Source organism: Peromyscus californicus, unplaced genomic scaffold (assembly GCF_007827085.1).
Source record: "Peromyscus californicus insignis strain IS unplaced genomic scaffold, ASM782708v3 Scaffold_8__1_contigs__length_139910024, whole genome shotgun sequence".
Taxonomy (NCBI): domain Eukaryota; kingdom Metazoa; phylum Chordata; class Mammalia; order Rodentia; family Cricetidae; genus Peromyscus; species Peromyscus californicus.
The window spans coordinates 44,676,518-44,699,718 of record NW_026294606.1 but is presented as its reverse complement, the minus strand read 5'-3'; the positions used below and the strand labels follow the sequence as shown (position 1 = coordinate 44,699,718).

The 23,201-nt window shown below is 42.0% G+C and overlaps 1 protein-coding gene across 4 annotated transcripts in view; it reads right to left on the bottom strand.

The window, feature by feature from the left end:
• Positions 1-23,201, bottom strand: part of Pou6f2 (POU class 6 homeobox 2) — a 502,001-nt gene that overhangs the window by 109,920 nt on the left and 368,880 nt on the right. For all 4 annotated transcript variants that reach the window (XM_052728712.1, XM_052728713.1, XM_052728715.1 and 1 more), the window contains exon 5: positions 12,106-12,518. In XM_052728712.1, the coding sequence (XP_052584672.1) occupies positions 12,106-12,518 (413 nt within the window). The remainder of the gene's footprint in view (positions 1-12,105; positions 12,519-23,201) is intronic.

Sequence of the window (23,201 nt, the reverse complement as noted above, 5' to 3'; positions counted from 1 at the left end):
AGGTTCAATGTCTCTTTAAAATATTTCAAGTCTCTTATTTGTGGGCTCCTGTAAAATCTAAAACAAGTTACATACTTCTTATTTCAAAAGGGAAAGACAAGGGCATAAAAACAACAGGATCAAGCTAAAACTAAAATCCAGCAGTATTAACAGTGTCTGATATCTGGGTCTTATGCTTGATGTAGGCTCCTGAGTTCCAAAAACTTGGATAGTCCCACTTCTCTAGTTTTGCCAACCATAGCATCCACAGCTTGTCTTGTAGGTTTAGACAGGTTCCACTCCACACCTGCTACTATCCTTGATGGCTTTCCCACAGTCTGTCATCTCTAATATCCTGGAGTTTCCATTGTGACTGGGGCTTCACCTTCCTCTATGAAGGAACACCAATGCTGCCATAGAGCCTTGGCTGTTCTCCATGACCCACTAATGCCTTTAAAATCAGTGTCTTTCCAGAGATTTACAAATCGCTAAATTTAGCTTCCACCTTGAGATGCAGGCTTGGCCTCCTCTAGACCACAGCTTTTGTGCACTGACCCTGAGGAAACATTCCCTCACTGTTCCAATGAAGCACAGGTGTTTTCACCTCAATTATGATGATCTTTTATCAATCATAGCCAGTTTCCAGCCTCAGCTGACCAGTATCTATTGTCCCAGTAAAGTACCGGGACTCATGGTTCCAGGAGGTTAGAGTCCATGATCATCATAGTGAGGAGCATGGCATCAGGTATGCAGACATGGCGCAGGAGCAGCAGCTGAGAGCTCACATCATGATCCACAAGTTCAAGGCAGAGAGGGGAGAAGAGAGCTAACTGGAAATAGCATGGGCTTTTGCAACCTCAAAGCCCACACCAGTAACATACCTCCTCCAACAAGTCTATATCTCCTAATCCTTCCCAGCCAGTTCCACCAACTGGGAATGACCAAGCATTCAAATATATGAGCCTATGGGGGCCATTCTCATTCAAGGCACCACAAGCACAGATTCTAAGTTCAAATATACCACAGGAACAGCCCTGATAGAGTGCTTCCCTCTGAAACTTCACAAGCCAGGCTTCCACTATCTACATTTGTTTCAACAGCCTTTTCTTTCCAGCTCCCACAACAATATCTTATTAAGCTCTGAACAAAGTTTTTCCAGCCAAAATTCTTCAAGGCCCCTCAATACCCACAATCCCCTGGCCCCGCCCCAAATCAATGTGGTCAGGTCAATCACTGCAAAAAACCGACTTCCAGTACAATTCTGTTCTAGTTTGCTTTTTGTTGTTCTGATAAACACCGTGAGCAAGAGCAACTTGAGGACAATGTGGTTAATTCATCTTACAGGTTATGTCTATCATCAAGGAAAGCCAAGGCAGGAATTCAAGGTAGGGGCTTTGATGTAGAAGACACAGAGAAGCATTGATTGCTGGCTTATTGTATACTATCTACTTCTCCTGCCGATACAGCCTAGGATACCTGCTCAGGGGTGGTACTGTCTATCATGGACTGAGCCCTTTTACGTCAATTAGCACTGACAAAATAACCCCATAGACATGCCAGAGGACAATCTAATGGAAACAATTTGTAAGCTGATGTTCACTCTTCACAAGTGTGTCAAGTTGACAACCATGATTGCTTATCACAATTATTAAATGAATTTTGGCTTGGAATTAGAAGAGAATTTCCAACAATTTCTGGAATAGCTCTAAACATAGTTCTGCAATTTTATATTTCACATTTGTGTTAAGTAATATTCTCAGCACTGATGATGATCATAAAATCAAAATATTGATTGACTCTGAAAACTGTTAAAGATGCTCTAACTGTTAAAGATGCTCTACATCCTGCAACATCAAGTATTTGGCCAAAATTTCGTTCTTGGGGCTGGTGAGATGGCTCAGTAGGTAAGGATACTAGCAGTCAAGACTGACAAACTGAGTTTGATCCTTAGAACCCACATGGTAGAAGGAAATTCCTGCAAATAGTCCTCTGGCCTTTGAATGTGCATTGTGGTATATGCACACACACACACACACACACACACACACACACACACACACACACTCTAAATAAAAATAAAAACAAGGTTTCATTCTTCATTTTAAAGTTATCATGCACACTTATCATTAGTATCCAATTTTTTTGTCCTTCATAAGTGGTAAAATTATGTGTATATCAAATTTGTTTCAAAAGAAATTTCCTTGTAATTTTTATCAGTAAATGTTTGATTTGTACAGAAAATTCATATACCAATACACCCAGGGTTATGTAAAACTTTCTCAGGCAAAAAGAGGTTTGCAAGCTGAAAAGTTTAAGAAGCCCTTAGCTAGAAAGGGACAGCACTTAGGAGCAGATGGACACTCAGTTCTTGAAGAGGGTGCTAGAGATTACAAAAGGATTGTTTCTATTCCTTATAATATTTTAGGTGTCAGATACACATCACTAGGATTCTTTTCCCCTGCAGATAGAGGGCTATTAGCCCACATGTAGAGTTTGGGTCAGGCTTGGGTAGATAATAAGCCACAGATTCTCTGATGCAGTACACATCTGGGGAGGCAGACAGTGGAGACGACACTGGCTCATTCTTTATCGAAATGAAGATCTCTTTATATCTTAAAAGTAGTAAGGGCCAACTCATGCAGCCAACACTTTGAGAAAAAGCATTTTGTTCACTGTTGTAGAAATGGATCGTTTGGATTCTATTATTAAGACAATTGATGGTTGCTTATCTTTTCTCCATTTTGGAGGCTTCTTGAGAGTTTTAGAGCTGTTGATGCTCAGTTTCACTTAGAGCCTGTAGGTCAGTGGTTCTCAACCTTTTTAATGCTGTGACCCTTTAATACAGTTCCTCAAGTTGTGGTGACCTCCAACAAAATTATTTTGTTGCTACTTCATAACTGTAATTTTGCTACTATTATGAATCATAATGTAAATATCTGATAAGAGACCCAAAGGGGTCACAACCCACAGGTTGAGAAATACCACTTAGGAGGATCCTATGTATCATTACTCAAAAAAATTCATTGCTCCTAATGTACAGCCACTGCTGAAACCCAATTAAAGAGATTGGCAATTTCCTTTTTTAAAAAAATAGAAGAACTGGGGACAAAGGACAGCTGTAGGAATATGGGTCTGTGTAGCTTGAGTTAAACAAGTCCAGGGAGAATAATAGTGGCCAGCCTGGCAAGGTCTCAGCAGCCTAAAACATATTTGATCATAAGCCAGTCTTCCTGTCTGGAAGAAGAGACTTATGGAAGAGGCTGGCTAGCAGAACGGTTTGTAGATTGTGTGCTTTGAGGACATTTCATCTGGGGTCTATGTAATTCTTACTCTGTAGGCAACTCGAAGAACACCATCTTTGGTCTTTGCCGTAATTGACTTTCTGCCTGCTCAGGTTGGCTCTGAGGAGCACTTGACTTTGGCCCTAGGTTGGCAAGTCCTTTGGGATGCAGGGTGCTGCGTGTGCTTAGTTTGCCAGGAACGTCACTTTTTAAGATCATAGGCAGGAGTACAAAGGCATTTTCCCCTAATTAAAAAGATGTAACCTTTTAAGCCTTATAGAGCACAGTCTGGAGAGCTTTCCTGGGAGAAGTCAGAGGGATTCTTTTCAACCTTCTCTTATCTGAACTCTTAAAATTTTTTGTTCTCTTTAAAAGCTATAAGTGCCCTGTATTGCCACCTGACAGCATGAGGACAGAGATTTCACTCTGGAGAAGAGTCCAGCTGAAAAAGAGAAGGGATTCTAACTTTACTTCTTTTTTTATGACAGTTAAATATCTCCTGTTATAGAAAACTAAGTGCTACTGGGCTCATCATTGTCAAACTGTAGTTCAGATAAAATGTGCTGGGCTAGGAATGTGCATTGATCGGAACCCAACTGGGCTTTCAGACACAACCACTGGTCCTGAGACTCAACAGAGCCAGTAGCAGACAGATGTCAAACACTCCCTCCTTTGTGCATTCTTCTGGGGCCTCACAGACAGACTCACTGAGCAGCCAAGGACAGGAGAACTGTCCTTTCCACTAGACAGCCACTGAGAGAGGCAAGTGCGCCTTTGCTGTGCTAGGTCAGCAGACACTCTAGAGACGGTGTTCCCAACATGGGGCCCTTCTAAGCTCAGCTTTTGTACTCATAAGGCTCAATATTTAGGTCTTTACAGTGGGGGATGGTGAAAGAGAAGGAAAACACACAAATATATAGTTAGTTCACTGACAACCAAAATAGACATTGCAAAGGTAGAAAAATATAAGTGATGACAATTTGAAGTCAGACCTGCACTGGAGTATACATTCAGTTATTTTTAATGATGCTTAGGAAGTTGCTTCAATTTTTTGAGACTCAGATTTTTAGATTTGTAGATAATTTTAGCTTATTTTGGGTTGTGTAGAAAATATGAGATTAAAATTAATTCTGTAAGTTATACAGAAATTTTTATTTAATAAATGGTTAGAGCTTTGGATCTTGAGGCCATGAATAAAATAATGAATATAAAAACACACATGTAAATTTAAAAACACTCTATAAATATTTTGCATTATGTGAACTGCATGTGGCGCGCGCGCGCACACACACACGCACACACATACACACACACACACACACACACTAAGTAAATATAATGATTAAAAAAGTTTTCTCCCTTTACTTACATGTTAGAAACTACATTGGTAAATTGGAAGTAAATTTATTTTGGTTCTTAATAATATTGATGATAAAAATGAGATTCTGTGGGTGTAAGTCTTTAAACTGAGACAGTTAATCAACATTAGCATTAAATGCATGCATCTGCTTTCTTTCTGGCTTACAGCCCTTGGAAATTCTCAATAGCCTTTGTTGAAAGTCCCCTTCAGAGAGTCTCTTCACCTTTCTAACTCAGGGTCACATGATAAAGCTCAGGTGTAATCACTGTGTATGCATGCATTTTTATAGTCCAAGATTGTTTGCTTTTGTCCAAGTGCATTGGTCTCACGTTCCTCCCTAGATTAGAATAGCTACAGTCAATGCATGAAAATCCCCATTGGGCCCTAGCTCTGTCCTCCGGAACCATATTAGTTGCTCTCACATAAACCATTTCGTTTAATCCCCACTTCCACCCTCCAGTCACAGAAGAAACTGAGGCTTTGCAGGACGTGCTGACTTGACCCAAGTGTTCATCAGAGGCAGCATTTGATCCTAGCAGTGTGTGCTTCTAAAGGACACTTTCTAAGGTGCCACGGAGTCTTATCTGCAGATCCTCCTCAGGGTTGCAATGCACACCATTTGTGCATTCCAAATGTTTGCAGAGGCTGATAAAAGTACTTTAGCTTTTACAACCTAGAGAATATTCACTTGTGAGTCTATGATTTGGGAGTCAATTTAAAAGCCCGTGGAAAATTTGCTTCAAACTTGTGGGAAATGAGGCTAAAATATAAAGAATAACAGTGTTAAAGTACTAGAATATTATATTGAGTTCACATAAATGCTAAGTTTTGCTTGTTCAGAGCAAAGTGTCAGCCAAATGATACATTTATGAACAGGAAGGTAAAAGGATTTCAGAGCATTCTGCACTTACTTGGGGACTGATTCACCAGCTATACCGTCTAACAGATAATGCTGGGACTAGAAGTAGTGGTGCTGATCACCAGGCTCTGTGCTGAGCTGGTAAATCTGCCCCATTGTCATGATCACAATGGGTCTGTTTTATTTGACAACTTAGAACTTATCATATTCAAATGCTGCAATCGTTTGCACCACCACCCCTCCACCTTGCACATCCTTTCTGTCTATTACTATTTGCTGAGAGTTTCCATAGTGAGTGGGGAGACCAGGCTGCCTTCTTTGCTAAACCCCTTCCACATGATCTAACTAATCGACAGAGCAGTGCAATGGAATGGTAAATCCAAACAATGACAAAGAATCACTGCCCTGTATAAGTATATTCTTGGTAAACTAATCTTTCCCCCTGCCACTCTCAAAGCAATATAAACTTTGTTGTTCCTCCCGGATCTCAAATGCTTGTAATAAATTCTTGGAAATGTCAGTAATGTTGAACTGAGGGTTTTGTTAAAGGAGATTTTCTTTCTTTCATAAAAGGAAAAATTGTCCTTCACAGAGTATATGGGTAAATACATTTTTGCTTATTTTATTCAGTGCTTAATACAGATGGGCAAAGGGATTCCCATTTCCCATCAGGCCTCTTGCTGAATGGCTGAATCATGAGTAACGTCCTCAATCTTCTGGATGGTGGTGTGAACAGAAATGGTCTTACTCTTTCACAGCTTTAGGCTAATGAAGGCTTGCTCAGCAAATTTATAGGACACAAAACATCTCTATTAGTGTGTTACATCTAATCTTCACAGTAAATCTCTGAGTTCGGCTGGATTTTCTCATCCATGATAATCAAGTTTTCTTTGGCTCTTTAGACCAAGAGGAAATACTTCCCAGGCCATGCCAGCTCCCACTTTAGGAAGGTCTTCATGGCTGGATCGCTATGGGGGGGTGTTGTCTACTCTGTGACAGTACTATCACTTCTAGCTATTTTACTTGATTTCAGAAAATCCTAAATCAGTTAAGTAAAATCAGTCAGCCAAGAGTTATCTGATTGTCCTAACATTTCAATTTTTTAAAAAAGATTGGTTTATTAGTCATCTGCAATGAGGAAAATGGATTGACAAGTCGCTCTCCTTTTCTAATCCATTAGCCAACATGCCTTTGTTTCCCTGCTGTGCCAAATTTTTGCGTTTTCCGGTACATCTAGAAAGTAGGATGTAAGGCACACTGAAACTTACAAGAGACGGGTTGCCACTGGTTGTGGAGAATGTTTGCTAACTACACCATTAACACTCTAGTAGCAGAAGGTGTAGGAGGCATGAGTGAGAGAATGCTAAGCATAGGGACTGCATGGAGGGTCAAGATGCAAAACAACTTAATGCAGCATTTTAACCATGAAAAGGAAAGTCTCAAGTTCAGGCCAGCATACCAGTATTCCTTGTGTTTCCCCCTTGTGCTTTAGAACTGACTCCAACTCAGCCTGGCCTTAGAGCTTAAAACCTGAAATTTTATTGATGATAGATCTTTGCCATTTGAATTTCAAAATCCTGTATTAGACTCTTATCTTTTTCAATTAGTGCATTGAGGGTGCTCTTAAGTTCTGCATCTGAGATGAGAACCGCATGATCTTGCCTTAGTCTCACTTCTGCAAGTGACTCTGCCCTGTGTGAACACAGAGATGTCTCTGTTCTATCAGAATTGATAACAGCCAAAGGAGGCTGTATATTAGTGTGCATGTGTGGGTCACCAACCCCACAGTGCTACCGATTTCTAATGTAAAACTCAAAAGGAACTGAAAGGGCCTCAGAAGGATTTAATTTTATGAATGAAATATCTTACAGCCAGGAGCCTCATGTTAAACTGATCAATACTAATTGCTGAAGGGAGAGGGAGTTTGGCCTTTTTTATGGTGAGGATGCAGGCTTGTGGTTGAAGAAGATTTGCTTTAAAAATAATGAAAATAAGTACTTCTCAAGATTTGGACTTTCTGGTTCAAAAACGGATATGACACTACCCTTCCCTATTATATATGTACTTTCAATGCAGTACAGAGTGTGCCCGTGGAAAACTACTGTCAGGAAGGTCAGAAGGCATTGCTCCTGTGTAATAGAGGTGGGATTCTGATCAAATTTCTTTACTGAGCTTTTTGCTAGACGTGTATATCAGCAAATGCTCACATGTGAAAATGTATCTTACACCATCTTCCTGCACCTGCACTTCCGAGGAGGTGACCAGGCCCCTCCTTTCTTGTACAAGCACAAATAGATTTTTTTTTGCTCCTGTTTCATCTTCCTCTCTGTCCCTCTGTTGTTTATTAAAATGCATGGTACAGCAAGAAAAGGAAGAGATTATTCTGCTCCCTACCATGTGAGGTGGTTCGCAGAAGGCCAAGGTTAAATGCAGCATTTGGTTCCTTAAGCTTCTCTAATGCACAGGTGTGGCAAAACAATCTGGGATGAGAGCACAGAGCTTCGACTCTCTGAGGACACAAACTTGAGCTTAATTTGTGCTCTCCGGCTAAGCTAAAACCTTCTTCTGCTATCATTATCCCACTTATGTTTGTCTTCCACTCTCTTTCCACTTTGCCATCCAGCTGAGTGGGAAGAAATTCACCTGACCTTGAAGAATACTCAGAAGATCTGAGAATAAGGTTTTCAGCAGCCACTAAACTCCCAGACTCCTACCAACATTTGGATCATCCGTGCATAGGCCTGAAAAGATTCTTAGAAACAGCAAATGAGGAAAACCACATCCAGAGTGTTACAATAACTTGTCAAGAGCCATGAGTGAGTTGAGATGAGATGAGAAAGAAGCCATCACCTTCCAGGACACCACAATGGCCTCCAGCCAGGCCCCATTAGACCCTGTAGGCTCATTAGGACGTCAGCAAAATGCCTGTGGTGTCTCCAGTGCATGTAAAACTCTGAAGGACATCCCCAGGAAAAGCAGTCTCCAAGTACTGAAAGGGAAGAGCCTCACCATTCTCATGCTCACAGGATCTCTACTAGATTTGACTAATATCGAATTAAAATGTTGAGTTTGTCTTTTTCCTACCAGGACTAATTCCGTTAAGTCCTCTCTATCTAAAGGGTTACTTCTATCTATTGTTTCAGATCCTTGTCTATTCTGGTGCAGATGAGATACAGCAAAATGAGTGTGCATGCACTGAAAACCATCCCTGAATCCAAGGGCAAACTTCAGCCCCCAGATGTACTTTTCTGTTCCATGAACTCTACATAAATTCATTTTGCATTTTGCCTACATCTGCCTGTGTGCCCTGACCACCTACGTGGCTCTGGAGGACCTGTGTGACTCCCTTTCCTGTTTAGAACTTCTCCATTCAGCCTCCTGGGACTGAAGGAAGCTGTGAGTGGGCAGGCTTTGAGTCTCAGTGGAGAAACACAGCCCAGCAGGTTGAGCTTCTGCTATCCACTCCAGCCCCACCCTTCCCTGCCCACAAATGATCAAAATTCATGAAAAAAGTTCCTCTCTTATCCAAGCTTTTCTGGAGGGGTAACACTTTAGAGTCTTGACTGACTTGGAACAACAATCTGGTTTTGTAAATGCAATCCATTTCATGGAATTGAGTGAAAAAGTGAAATCAAATTATACTGCAATTTTACAGAAACCCCTGACAGGAGCTATTTGGAAACTTTTTGTCTAGGTGTTGCTACCTGCCAGCATTACTCATTTTTTTCTCCATCTTGAAAAATGACCTCACCCAAATATATCTTCACAACCTGCTTTCATTTAGGACTTTTTTTTTTGAAGACATCATAGTATACAGCTTTAGAAATAATTGTTATCCCTCAAAATGTTTTTGAGCCAAATATAAAATAAAAGGGCCTTCTGATGCACTGGCTTTCCCTAATAATTTATGTTGCGCAGTTCTAAAATGCTATTGCTCAGATGGATTTTGAACAATGTAGAAAGGTAAAGCCTACATGAAAATGAAGAATCATATAAATGAAACTTAAGTTCTCACATACAAATTTAGTTGATCTTTATTCCTTGAATAATTTTCAGACAAAACACTTTATTCTAGTTCATAAAGATTGTTACCACTGAGAGTTAAATGTCTGCACACTGCCTTTAAAATGGTTTTCTTTTTTAAAAGTTCAAACCTTCCATGTTCCACAAACTCAAAAGCCCTGCAGCGAGTGTTGGGAAAAAAGTTTAGCATGAAATTCTTCCTTTCTTTTACACATGCCTGAAGTAAGAGAAGAGTGCCTTTATTCTTATTGACATAGACTTATTTGAGTTTAATTCTATATCTGCGCAGAAATGTTTTTAAACTTTCAACAAGGCAGTCCTTTGGTGGTCACTCATCCAGGTCCACAGGTGCTAGTGTAATATCTACTCTGTACTTAAGTATCATATATATATATTGATGAGTTTAGAAGCAAAAATCCCGGCAAGAAAAGTTAGAATATTTTATCAGGACTATAAAGAAACAGAACATGGCTTTGAGCATCTCTTTGCTGAAAAATGAAACAAAACTAAACAGCCCGGGATTTCCATGGCAGTTGAGCGAAGGGCTAGACCTTCTCAGGTGTTGTCAGTGTTCTGTGAAGACTGGTGTCTACACAGCTCCAAGCTGGCTTTTATTAAATGGGAAACAACTCTGGGTTGTAATCAACAACTTGGGTAGATGCAAATCATGCCATCTCTCAAGGCAGGATGGTTTTTCTTTGGTAAGTTAACCTATTTTGGTGTCTCGGTGGGAGCAGGGTAGAAATGTTTAATCCCATGTTGTCATGGCTTGGATCCGAACCATCTCCCACAGGTTCCTGTTTGAAACTTACTCCCCAGCTGGTGGGGCTGTCTGGGAGGCTGTAGAACCTCTAGGTGGGTTGTGACTGGCAGAAATACATCCCTGGGGATAAGTCTTTTAAGGTCAGTCTCTGGCTCCTGCTTTGGTCTCTGTTTCTTCATTTACAATTGTGAACAGGCTCTGCCACACACTGTTACTACAGACTGAGCTGCTTCCCAGGCCCTCTCTGCTATGATGGACTTCAACTCTCCAAAACTGTAAGTCAAATTAAAACAAGTTGTTTCTGTCAGGTAGTGTGCTTATAGAGGGCAAAAGTCACCGACTCACTCGGTGTATAGGTCTGTCTGATTGAATTGTTCTTAAAAAAAAATTACTCTCTCTCTGGGATGACAGAGATACATTACAGCTGTTCACAACACTGGGGCTGCTTGAACGGAGCATTTGTGCATTTGATTATGTCTACTCTCCCATCAGATGTCAGGTGTCCAAGGAAGACACTTTCAGCTTGTGTTCATTTCAGTATCATGTCAAAATTGTTAGGCTGTCTTGCCCTTGTAAGATTTGTGAAAAAATACATCTTAGCTCTGACTTAGGAATGTGCTCACAGGGAAACCTGTAACCACTTGTCCAGGAAATCACAATTATTCCTCAATCAACTGTATTTCCAGGTAAACTTTGGGCCCCTCCAAGAAAGCAAGTTCCAAGAGACAAAGCAATGGGACGCCAAGTGAAGTCAGTTCTAAATTGTTCAATTATGAATCTCCCTGCCTTTAGTCTGTGTGCTTATTTGTTTGATATTGTTTGCCATCCTGTTTCACAGTCATACATGCCATGCCTGGTGTCATCCTTGGGCTGGGGAGGCTGGATGAAGGCTCACCTCTAAGGAAGGTGGGTGGGCTAACTTGCATTGAAGTGAATGCATAAACTGTTCACTTGGTTGTCATAATACCTAGGAAGACCCTGAGTCGTTTAGAATCTCATGGAGGAAAGTGTCTCATGTAAGCTGAAAACAGGTAGCCTATACATCCTGCATGGGCATCCCAGTCATTCTCTTTGGAAGCTAATCTGTTCTGAAGTTAAAGTTATATATTCCTGAATGTTCCTCTTCATTTCTCTTCAATGATAGCAGGTTAAAGATAAGCTTTCATGATTAACCTAAAGTATCGATTTTTTATTTCTCCAGTCTCACGGCAATAAAGTAAATATATATAGCTGCTTTGTCTTGTATCAAGATGCATATTTGCTGAGGCTCTGGGCATAAATTTAGAGTACTTGTTAGTCTGTGGGGTAATGGTTGGAATCTGGGACATAAGACTGGGGCTAAATTTCTTTGCCCTCCTAACCCCAGAGAGTATTTAGAAGAATAAAAAGAAAAGAGCAGAAAGTACTGAAGGTAAGACACTGTTGTATTCATAATATAGAGAAATAACCACCAAGCCTCGTGGACAGGAGAGGCAGTTCTCCACGGGGCTACAAAACTGTGCTAGTAATAATTTTAATTGGATGCTATCTTTGCAGCCTTCAAAAAGTATCATAAAATGGAGTTATTACAGGCTACAAGTGCACTTATAGTGCTGTCCTCTCACCGAAAGAAAGACATAACATTTATCCTTCGGAGGGCAGCATCAATGGGCCTCTATTTGTTTCGTTTACATGCATCCCCAGCTGCCTGCCATTTGCTTCCCCTTCCCTAAGTCTAGGAGATCAATTTGAATTGGACGCTGCAGAACGGGATGCTATGTCTTGCTGGCCCTCTGCCTCGGGGGACTACTGTACAGCACCATGGGAAAGTCCAAACTCCCAAGGAGGATGGAGAGCATACCTGTAGAGGGTTGGGCGGTGTGAGCGGTGATGGAAGGCTATGTCCTGGAGATGGGCTGGGTTTCTGAGGGGGACTTGAGCTCTGTTGGCTTGGAGATGACTGATTCTGGCTCTGGGGGTGGGAGTGGGGTTGATGCTGTTGAGACTGAGTAGCCTGCTGCAGCTGAGTTGGGGGAGCCGGTGGCTGCTGTGAGGCAGGTGGTGGCTGGTGGGGCGGGGTGGGCTGGGACTGCTGCTGCTGGGACTGGGAGGTCGTCTGGGAGGCTTGCTGTGGGTGCTGGCTGGTTGGTGGAGGAGGCAGTTGCTGTTGCTGTTGTTGTTGTTGCTGCTGCTGCTGCTGCTGCTGCTGCTGCTGCTGCTGCTGGAGCTGGAGCTGCTGGAGCTGTTGCAGTTGGGAGTTCAGGGATGAGGTAGCTGCAGGGAAGACAGGAAGGATGGAATGAAACAAACAGGACAGAGAGATGTGTCTTGATGGCTTGTCCTGTGAATAAGGACAAAAGTCCCTCTTACAGAATGTTGTCTTCCCCTCCTTGAAGGTTCTTGGCATGGCAGAGGATTGTGGGACTCTGGATGAAACAAAATAATTTTTTTTTGTGTGTGAAAATTTTGCAGTTTCAGACCAGAATGTAACCCAGCAGATATTCTTAAAGCTCTGAGCATTGCTTTAAAAGCACTGCATTAAAGAGGTGCACCAGGGATGGAAACTGTTTTTAAGCACTTTCTCCCTCTTTCCCTTCTTTTCCACCTGCAAAATATACTCATCCTTTCAAGGTTTGATTTAGATTTTTCAAAGTTCAACCAGTTTAATTCTTTGGGTAAATGCTTGACTGGAGTTAAGAAGAGAACACTAAATTGTTAGTAATCTCCTTCCCACCCATCATCAGTGCCATTAGTGGCATCATTTTCCCTTGCTACTTCAGACCTCCACCGATTTTCTCAGACGTCCTGGTTTCAACGCATTTCTGCTTTAAAGTGAGTACAGACTTCAGAGAATAAAAGAACCACGAATGATTTAATTATTTTTTGCTTGCTGATCAGACAACACTCTTAAACTGAAGGGATTGTGGTTGGTGACTGTGAGTTGGTAGATACATTAGCATCTCAAAGAGCTGAGAGAATAAATGAATGCTTTAAGGTTTTCTTGAGTTGTGTGTGTGTGTGTGTGTGTGTGTGTGTGTGTGTGTGTGTGTGTGTGAGTGTGTGTGTGTGTAAAGCTATGTCTGCACCAAACCAGCCACATTGCCTCTCAGATGCCCATCAGGCACAAGACAATCTCAGACTTTAAATCTACATATGAAATATATGTAATATGAAATGCCATATCATGTACACACCTTCATACAACAGATATGCCTAAAAATGCATGCATATTGAGCCATATTTTGAGGGTACCTCTCAAGGAAGTTAACTGATGGCTATTTTTGTAAAGAATCATTTTATAAGAGACATCAAATGCCACCTAGCTACTGATAGGGTGCCAGACAGGATGGAGGATTTAAAGCTTACAGTGTCTTTGAGGAAATGATATCAATTCATAAAAAGAAAACTACTATTTGGAGTAATTATTACAGAATCCTGGTAGAATTATATGCTAGATTCATAACTATTAATTGATTGCTGGTATAAACCTGACAGAGCCAGGTCAGAAGAGTTCTGTGGTCTGAGAGGTGAGGGCTGTGCCATTGTGGATGTGGGCCTATGTAAAGAAGGCTTGGAAGAAGGAAGCAAAGAAAGAGAGGGACTCTCTAGCTGGAGAAACACCGGAGGCCACATGGCTTGAGTGACCTTTTTGAGGGAAACTTTGAGCCTGACTGCCTAAAACTAAGAGTCAAGGAAGTTCTGAGTCCCCTAAACTTCAGAGACATGGTGGGTGGACAAGGCATCACAATCAACCCTGGCATAAGTAAGATTTCAGATAATAATCCAGATTTACTCAATGAGGGTAATGCAGCCCCACCGGTGAGTTAGCAGCATTCCCTGGGTCACCAAATGCCAAGTCTCTGATCTCAGGTCTCACTAGGAGAGCCTTGTGACCAGGTTGACAAAGGACCTGAGTGGCTCATTGAATCACTCCAGGTCTCTTCGAGTAGTTTGAGTCCTGTTCTTGTGAGGGCACCCAGGCTGCCCTGGGGCTTGTATGTGTCTCTGGAGGCCTATGTGACTAAAAAATGACCCTGCCATCATCCTCATTACAGAAACTTGAAGAGGAAGACCTATTTTGTTATTTTCTCTCACTCTTCTTTTTTTTTTTTTTTTTCCGAGACAGGGTTTCTCTGTGTAGCTTTGCGCCTTTCCTGGAACTCACTTGGTAGTCCAGGCTGGCCTCGAACTCACAGAGATCCGCCTGGCTCTGCCTCCCGAGTGCTGGGATTAAAGGCGTGCACCACCACCGCCTGGCTTTCTCTCACTCTTCTTACCACACAAAATCACGTTTGATTGGAAACCAAGGATCCAAAACCAATTTTGACCTTCAAGATCTCTTACATTCTGGAATTCCTGCAAGAGTGAGGTTTGGCATTTTTATGGTGGTTACAGACAGTGAAACCTAATTGTACCTCTCCTCCTGACTGATTCAAACCAAGCCTGTCTAGGCTTCTTCCAAATGAGGCACATACAGCAGTGCTTATTTTCATGGCTGCATTCAGTACCACGTGGTTTCATTTGGATTAGAAAGGCATTTATCTAAATCAGCATTTAGGAACTGGAAAGACTTCAGAATATTGGCAGATAGGTATTGGCAGACAAGCGCAGCAGACCCTACCCTGCTAATGAGACAGGGTCCCCGATGTGTCTTCAACACTTTGTGTCCATGAGCTCACATTACTCAGAAATTTCCTCTAATAGCAACTTGACTGGAAAGGCACAAAGCTCAGCAAAACCCCATTGCATTCTGTAAACTGATGGGTACCTGAAGCCGAGCAGTGATGGAAAATCAGATGTGGTCATATATGTATGTGGTGGGTACAAGGAAGTAGGAAGGAATATGCAAGAGTGTGGTCTAAAAAAATGTCAAAACCATCTACCCAATGATTTAAAATACAAAAACACAGTGTCTCATATTATAAAGCATAATGAAATAATGGCATAGAAAATAAAAAATAAGTAAACTGAGAAAGTTCAAGGACCTAGCTGAACTATAAAATGATGTTTGCAAATAAAATGATGTGTTGGGGGATAAAGCTCACCCCAAACATGTAATAACCAAGATTTTACTTTCCTATGGTATCTATTTCCTATATCCGTTTACAGTACACTGGACAGGGCCAATATTAAATATGAAATTTAGGCTATGAAAGAGGCGTGCACAAAAATACACCTCAAAAAACTTAATACTTAAGATTTTGAAAAGAAGAATGAAAATAAAACTCTCTCAAACTCACAACTTCCTGGAGAGAATAGAGGGCCGTGGTAAAAGGGCTTGAAACTTTCCAAATAAATAATTTAATATGACCAAGGAGTAGCCAAGAATCCTGCATTTTGCCATTTGTTCAGTTTCTATATTTCAACTATATATTAAAAACAATTTCTCATTTTGAATGTTTAAGGTTTCTATAGCGAATTCTGCAGTTAAATGGGATAACACAACTTGGATGGTCAGCAGCATTGCATAGGATGAGATTTATGTGAGATCAGTTCCAATGCCCAGTGTGCAAAGTGAAAGAGTAGACAGTTGTCCTTCATGTCCTTAGAGATTGGTTTTGATTCCAGGACTTCTGGGGATCCCCAAATTAACAGGTGCTCACATCTGCTATTTACAGTGACCATCTATAACCTATGTAAGTTCTCACACACACTTTAAAAAGCCTCTGTATTACTTATAATAGCATTGTATAAATGCTGCATAGCTAATTGTTATGCTGTTTTGCCTATAGAATCAAAACAATGGAGAAGTCTATGCACATTTATTACAGATGGAGTTAAAAGCACTTTTGATTCACAGTTTATTGAATCTTCAGTTTCAGGACTCAGGCTATTATACCTGCACTTTAAAGAGTCCATGCGATCCTGGAGAAATGAAAATACCACCTTCATTTAATGTGGTACTACTATCTTGCCTTAAACCAAGCCCTCCTCAACTGACCCCTTTTAGTTTGTTTGAATCCCAAGCTCCTCTGAGGGATAGACATACAATTAAAGAGTCAGAGCTAGGATCTGCATATCAGAGAAAACACACTGTATCTCTCTTTCTGAGTGGGTTTACTTAGATCAATATATTTATATTTCCAGTTCTATTCATTTTCCTGCAAATTTCAAATTTCCATTTTTCTTTATAGATGAATAAAGCTCCATTGTGTATTTGTATGTTTTCTTTATCTGCTTGTCAGTTGATGGAAATCTGAACTGATTCCATTCTCTATTGTGGATAGGGCTGCAATGAACATGGAAGGAGAAGTGTCTGTGTAGAAGTGTAGGGCCCAGATTCCTTAGGGTGGAAGCCCAGGAGTGGTGTACCCTAAGACACATAGTTCTTCTACTTTTAGCTTGTAGAGGAACCTCCGACCAATTCCAGAAGTGACTTCACTCATTCACACTTCTACTATCAGTGTATAAGGGTCCCTCCTTCCCCACATCCACGCTAGATTCATTGTAATTTAATTTATTTTATTTTATTATTTATTTTTATGATAGCCATTCTAACTAAGGTGATATAGTGGTTTTAATCTGCATTTCCAGAATACTGACTACTAGAATTCAAGAAAGTAATTTCTGCAACGGTGTGCTGGTTACGTTTTGTCTTCTTGACACAAACTAGAGTCACCAGGAAACCTCAATTGAAGAATTGCCTACATCAGACTGGCCTATGGGCATGCCTATGGGGGCATTTTCTTGACTAATAATTACTGTGGAAGGGCCCAGATCACTGCAGGAAGTACCTTCTCTTGGCAGGTGGTTTTGAGTGGTGTAAGAAAGCAAGCAGGTAAGTCATGGAGAACAAGCAAATAAACAGCACTCTTCCATGGTTCCTATCTTGGCTTTCCTGGATGATGGACTGTGATTTGTAAGTGTAAACTAAAATAAACCCTTTTCTTCCCAAGTTGCTTTTGGTCATGGTGTTTATCACAGCTACAGAAATGAAATGAATACAAACAGTAGACCGAAGGACAAGAAATTATCAAATAAATGAAAGAAAGGTCTAGACCATAGTGAGTGGCATCTCCACCGCTGCAAAACAATCTAATTGAGGCAAATTAAAAAGTGAAAGGCAGGTTTATCTGGGGATTAGTAGCTCCCAGGCAAGGACCATGAAGTTGGCTGGACTGGGTTAGGTAGGGACTTTTCGTAGTAGAGGGGTGGGAGACAGTGCCGTGCTTGATAAGATATTGGAGTATTGCCTGGGTTAGGGGTCCAGTAGGTGTGTCCTGCGTCCAGTGGTTACTCTGGAGTCTGGAACTAAGTGTCTGCTTTGTCCAGTGTTTTGCGTGTGCTTTATAAGCACCAGCATTTGATGGGAATCTTTGTCTGGTTCAGACTTCTGCAAGCACTGGCTTCTGGCTGGAAGTGGGGGTGAGGAAGGGTGTCTTTTTATCCCGAAACCTCCAGCCCAACACATAGAAGGGGTATTTGGAGAGGTACCATAGTGTGGGCTGAATTGTCACATAATCAGTAGTTGTCTTTGATAAAACATCAAGTTCCTTGATTGTTGCGAAGGGTTTAGAGAGCACAACCACAAGCCATCCTGGTAGTTTCAGGTATGATTTTAGTGTTCAGATTGGGTGTTCCGCATCAACCACACTTCTTCCAAGACTACCTTCTAAAGCCAGGTTCCTGGCTGAGGCTGGATATCTCCCATGGGCTGTCAAACTGATGGCCATGGGAATTATTCATCATGGACATGTTGCTATTAACAGACATGGAATTAACTGGTTAATTTTGGTTTCTGGAGTGCCCAGGAAGAGTTATATTATAGAGGGGGAAAGCCATGACCTTGGGATTGTTGAATATAAATCAGAAAAATCCCAGGTGTGTCAAACTTTTTGACACTGGGAAATATCATCTACAAAGTTCACATTTTAGAATCATTCATCCAGTTATAGAAGAAGGAGGAGAAAGAGGAGAAGGAGGAGGTTAAAAGAAAAAAAAAGAAACCATACACAGAAAAGTGAGGTTATGATTTTGTGTTGGGCTATCCTGGGCTGCAGGTTAGACATGCCCCCTAGTGAAGGGCCTGAGTTTCTTGTGAGATGAAGCCATCAGATAGCAACTGCCCTGCTCCTACGTACCTTTCCAAATGTTTTCAGGACACAGGCACAGAACCTTAGGGCAGGACCTGACTGTAAGAGCCTCATAGAACTAAGATACTCAAATGAAAAAAAAAAATCTGAATATGGAGAACAAAGTGTCCTCAATTAGAAGCAAAGGGCACTATCAACAGATGCAGGATGGACCAGAGAAATGAAAACAACCACAAAGTTTGGAAGGTTAATATTGTCAACTAGATAGGATCTAGGATAAGCCTCTCAGAACACTTGTGGAGGATTCTCTCCATTGGATTAGCCTCTGAGGGATTTTCCTGGTTACATTATTGAATCTTCTCATACCTGCCCTGAATGCAGGCTTGTAGTGAGATCCCAGGGAGATAGTTTTTTGCCTGCTTGTCTTTGAGTCTTACTGGTGAGCTTATCTACCTGGTCCCCAAGCTTGTCTATACTTCAGTTGCTGCTGCCCCTGCTGCCACCACCATCCCTCGCTGACATCAAAACTGAGCTTCTTCAGCTTTCCAACAGAAACTGAAGATCAGTGGCTCTCCAGTAATCTAGGGCTCTGGAGCAGCCAGCCTTGTAGCTGAACATCTACTGGCTCTCAGGGCAAAGACAGGACTGTTGAATTACCCAGACTACATTATGTAAAGCAATCTAAGGAATTCATTTGAAAATATAAGTTCATCCTATGGGTCCTGTGCCTCTAGAGAACCCTGACAAAGACACAAGCTATTCACAAGTTCTATTTGGTTCCATGTCCCTGTTTCTGACTATTCCACTCAGCTCTGGCTGTCATCAACCAGCTTTCTGTTTCTCCTTATCTCTCAGCTTAAGTTCCTTGGCTACTGGTTAAGGTGGAGACAGATTTGAGTTTCAGCACCACATCTCTCTCTCTTTCTCTCCACCTCTCTCAAACAAGCAGGCAAAAACAAACAAAAAGCATTGTGCCAGAGTTGGACCTGCATGTTGGACAGCAAGCTCTTGCTTGTTATCAGTTACTCTGGTCTGTTAAGAACAGTGCTCAAATCAGAGGCTGTGGAGGGTCATTCCTCAGCCCTCTGTGGATTGTTAGAGGACTGCCGGGCAGGAACCCTGCTATAGCACACCTGCTAACTTATTATTTCTCTATTTTTGCATCATTACATGAATTCACTTACTCAACAAATATTTACTGAGTCCTTACTCAGTGCTGGTTATTGTTTAATGGAGGAGACAATGCCAAGCAAGGCCAGCCTCGTCCTATTCTCAGGGGACAAGCAGTCTTAGAGGTTTGTCCAGAAGTGATGGTGATATTATTAGTGACTGGAATAGCACTTGCGCACTGATAGAACAAACAGCAGCCACTGTGCTGTGCTAATGTATGCAATGAATTATCAGCTTATGATCTGAGAAATTAATTTATTTGTTCTCTTGTAAGTACTTTTCTTTTTAAAAGAAAGAAAATGGAGAGAGAGAGAGAGAGAGAGAGAGAGAGAGAGAGAGAGAGAGAGAGAGAGAGAGAACCCAGAGGGAGAGCACTCAAGCTGAGGAGGAAGGAAGCAAGTGGGCCTTCTTAAAAGTCGCCAAGTATCCCACCAAGAACATGGTGAGTAATGATTCTCCAATCCCACCTTTACCCTATCTTCCTGAAGGGAGAGAAATAGAGTCAGGAAAATAAAAATGAGCAACCTTGAAAATATGGTACCTGAAATGAGCCATTCCAAGAACTAGTGCATGAGTTCACTAATAAGAAATGGGCAGGAGGGGTAAATACATACAGACAGGAAGCAGAGGGGTGGGCACTGGGGTCTGGGGTGGGAGGAATGGAGAGCAACTGGTAAAGGCTATAAAGTTTCTACTGGAGACGACGAAAAAATTCTAGATCTACATAGAGGTTAAGGTGCTTAATGCTGCTGAGCTATATGCTTAAAGTGAATAAAATGGCTAATTTTATGTTCTTTCCTGTAATTAGAAAAGGATGTCTTTAGTTCTGTGTTCACACACTGAGGCTCAGCCTACACCACCTGCGTCCTCATTCCCTGTCATAGCGTGGCAGTCTGGAGGGGTCAGTGTTGTCGCCAGGCAAAGGCTGAGCTCAGGAGTATTTGCTTTTTGTTTCCTTGACTTCATGTCTCATGGGTGAACTTATGGAGATCACTGAGAGGTCAACTGCTTAGGGAAGAACACACTGCTCCCATTGGAGAGACATAGGCTCTGCCAGGCAGAGAGGTATCGCAGTGTTCTGGTTAGTTTTTGTCAAACTGACTTAAGTTAGAATTACCTTAGAAGAAGAACCTCAATTGAGACAATGCCTCCATCAGACTACCTGTAGGCATGTGTGTGTGTGGCAGGGCATTTTCTTGTTTAATGATTGATGTGGAAGGGCCCAGACCACTAAGGGAGTGCCTCCCTAGGTAAGTGATTCCTAGGGAGTATAAGAAAGCAGCCTGAACAATCCATGAGGAGCAAGGCAGTAAACCATATTCTTCCATGACCTATGCTTCAGTTCCTGCTAGGTTCCTGCCTTGAATTCCTATTCTAACTTCCCTTCATGATAACCCCCATTCTCCCCAAGTGCTTTTGACCATTATGTTTATCACAACAACAGAAAACTAATTAGGATACACGGGTGCATTCCAGTGTTTCTGATATGAAGATGTATGTGAGGGGTGTGCAGTAAAGAAACTGCCAACATGGCCTCGCCATGGTATGGGAAAGTTTTGTTGTAGATAAGAGAGAGAGAACACCCAAAGGCATCTGGGAGAGTCCAGAGCAGAGAGAGAAAGAAGTAGACTGAACATGGCCAGCAGATTGGAAATGGCCAGGGGTTATCTGTGTGAGAAAGAACAATAGGAAATAGAGAATAGAGAGAGCCTAGTGAGAATAACCAGGTTATAAGAGAGTAACTGAGGGAGGGGAAGCCTGTGAGCTGGAGGGAGTTTAGGGTAGAGAAGGAGATGAGAAGGGCTAGGATGCTAGTGTGGATTTTGAAATATATAGCAAGTACTCCTGGGTAGGGTCTGAGGGATCCTGGGGCCTAGCATGGACCCTGATATGCTGATAAGTGCCACAGATATATGCTAATTGGAGAGCCATATGTCTTTTTTTGCCAGAGGCAAGGGGAATGACTCCTTTTGGCAGACAGGAACCAGCTTCATGAATTCCTGAAGAATGCTGGCTTTATCTAACTGCTGGAAGTCCTCCAATGATCCAGGTTGAGCTGGACCTATACTCAATTTTGAGTCAGTGGGTCTACCATTTGGGGGAAAGTATTCTTTGGATCTGATAACAGGGTCATTTCTAAGTCATGTAACTTATCACAACAGTGGCTTTTAGAAATTCTGGGAGGTCCTAGATGTTGTGCACACAGGTGGAAAATACTGTGGGCTAAAAGTAATAGTGTCTTGTAATTTAGAAAATGCTGCCATTAAATATTATGAAGTATCACCAGGGAGGCTACCTGGAAAACAGGACCCCAAGAAAGACACGGGGATCGCCCAATGACAGAGAAATGGAATGAGATCTATATGAACAGCCTGGACATGAGTGGGGGTAGTGAAGGGCGAGGGTCGAGGGAAAGAGAGCTTGGGGGAGCGGGAGATCCCAGCTGGATCAACAACAGAGAGGGAGAACAAGGAATAGGAGACCATGGTAAATGAAGACCACATGAGAATAGGAAGAAGCAAAGTGCTAGAGAGGTCCCCAGAAATCCACAAAGATACCCCCACAACAGACGGCTGGCAATAATCGAGATACAGCCCGAACTGACCTACTCTGGTGATGGGATGGCCAAACACCCTAATTGTCATGCTAGAAATCTCATCCAACTACTGAGGGATCTGGATGCAGAGATCCATGGCTAGGCCCCAGGTGGAGATCTGGGAGTCCAATTAGCGAGAATGAGGAGGGTTTATATGAGCGAGAATTGTTGAGACCAAGGTTGGATAAAGCACAGGGACAAATAGCCAAACGAATGGAAACACATGAACTATGAACCAATGGCTGAGGGGTCACCAACTGGATCAGGCCCTCTGAATGGGTGAGACCATTGATTGGCTTGATCTGTTTGGGAGGCATCCAGGCAGTGGGACCGGGTCCTGTGCTCATTGCATGAGTTGGCTGTTTGAAACCTGGGGCCTATGCAGGATCGCTTGGCTCGGCCTGGGAGGAGGGGACTGAACCTATCTGGACTGAGTCTACCAGGTTGATCTCAGTCTTCCGGGGAGGCTTTGCCCTGGAGGAGGTGGGAATGGGGGGTTGGCTGGGGGGAAGGTGAGGGGGGCGGAAGGGGGGAGAACAAGGGAATCCGTGTCTGATATGTAGAACTGAATTGTATTGCAAAATAAAAAAAAAAAAAAGAAAATGCTGCCATTAAATATTATGAAGTAGCTTTCAGGACAATGGAATGGGAAAATGCTATCAATGCTATGCTATGCTACACAGTACAGGTTCAGAATGGTTCCATAACTTTTCCAAGTATACACCACTTGCCAATGCTCCAAGAGACTCTGTAGTAGGCTGTCAACTTTCCAATGCTTGTGAACACAACAAAACTGCATTTATAGATTGGGCAAACTATTCCTCAGTAAGGGTTTTCACAAAAGCAAGCACTCATTTGTATATAAATGCCCTTCATGGTCATGTTCTTGAGATTAGAGTACAAATACTTAGACATAGCAGCTATACCCAGCCTTAATACATGGGGAGGTGCTTAGTTTTACTACAACTTGATATGCCATGTTTTGTTGATACTTATGAGAGACTTACCCTTTACTAAACAGAAACAAAGGAGGAGTGGATTGAGGGGATGGGAAAAAAGGAGGAATGGGGGGGTGGCTGGAAGGAGAGGAAGGAGGGGAAACTGCAGTCAGGATGTAAAATAAATAAATATTTTTTAAAAGAATCTTTGTCTAATGGT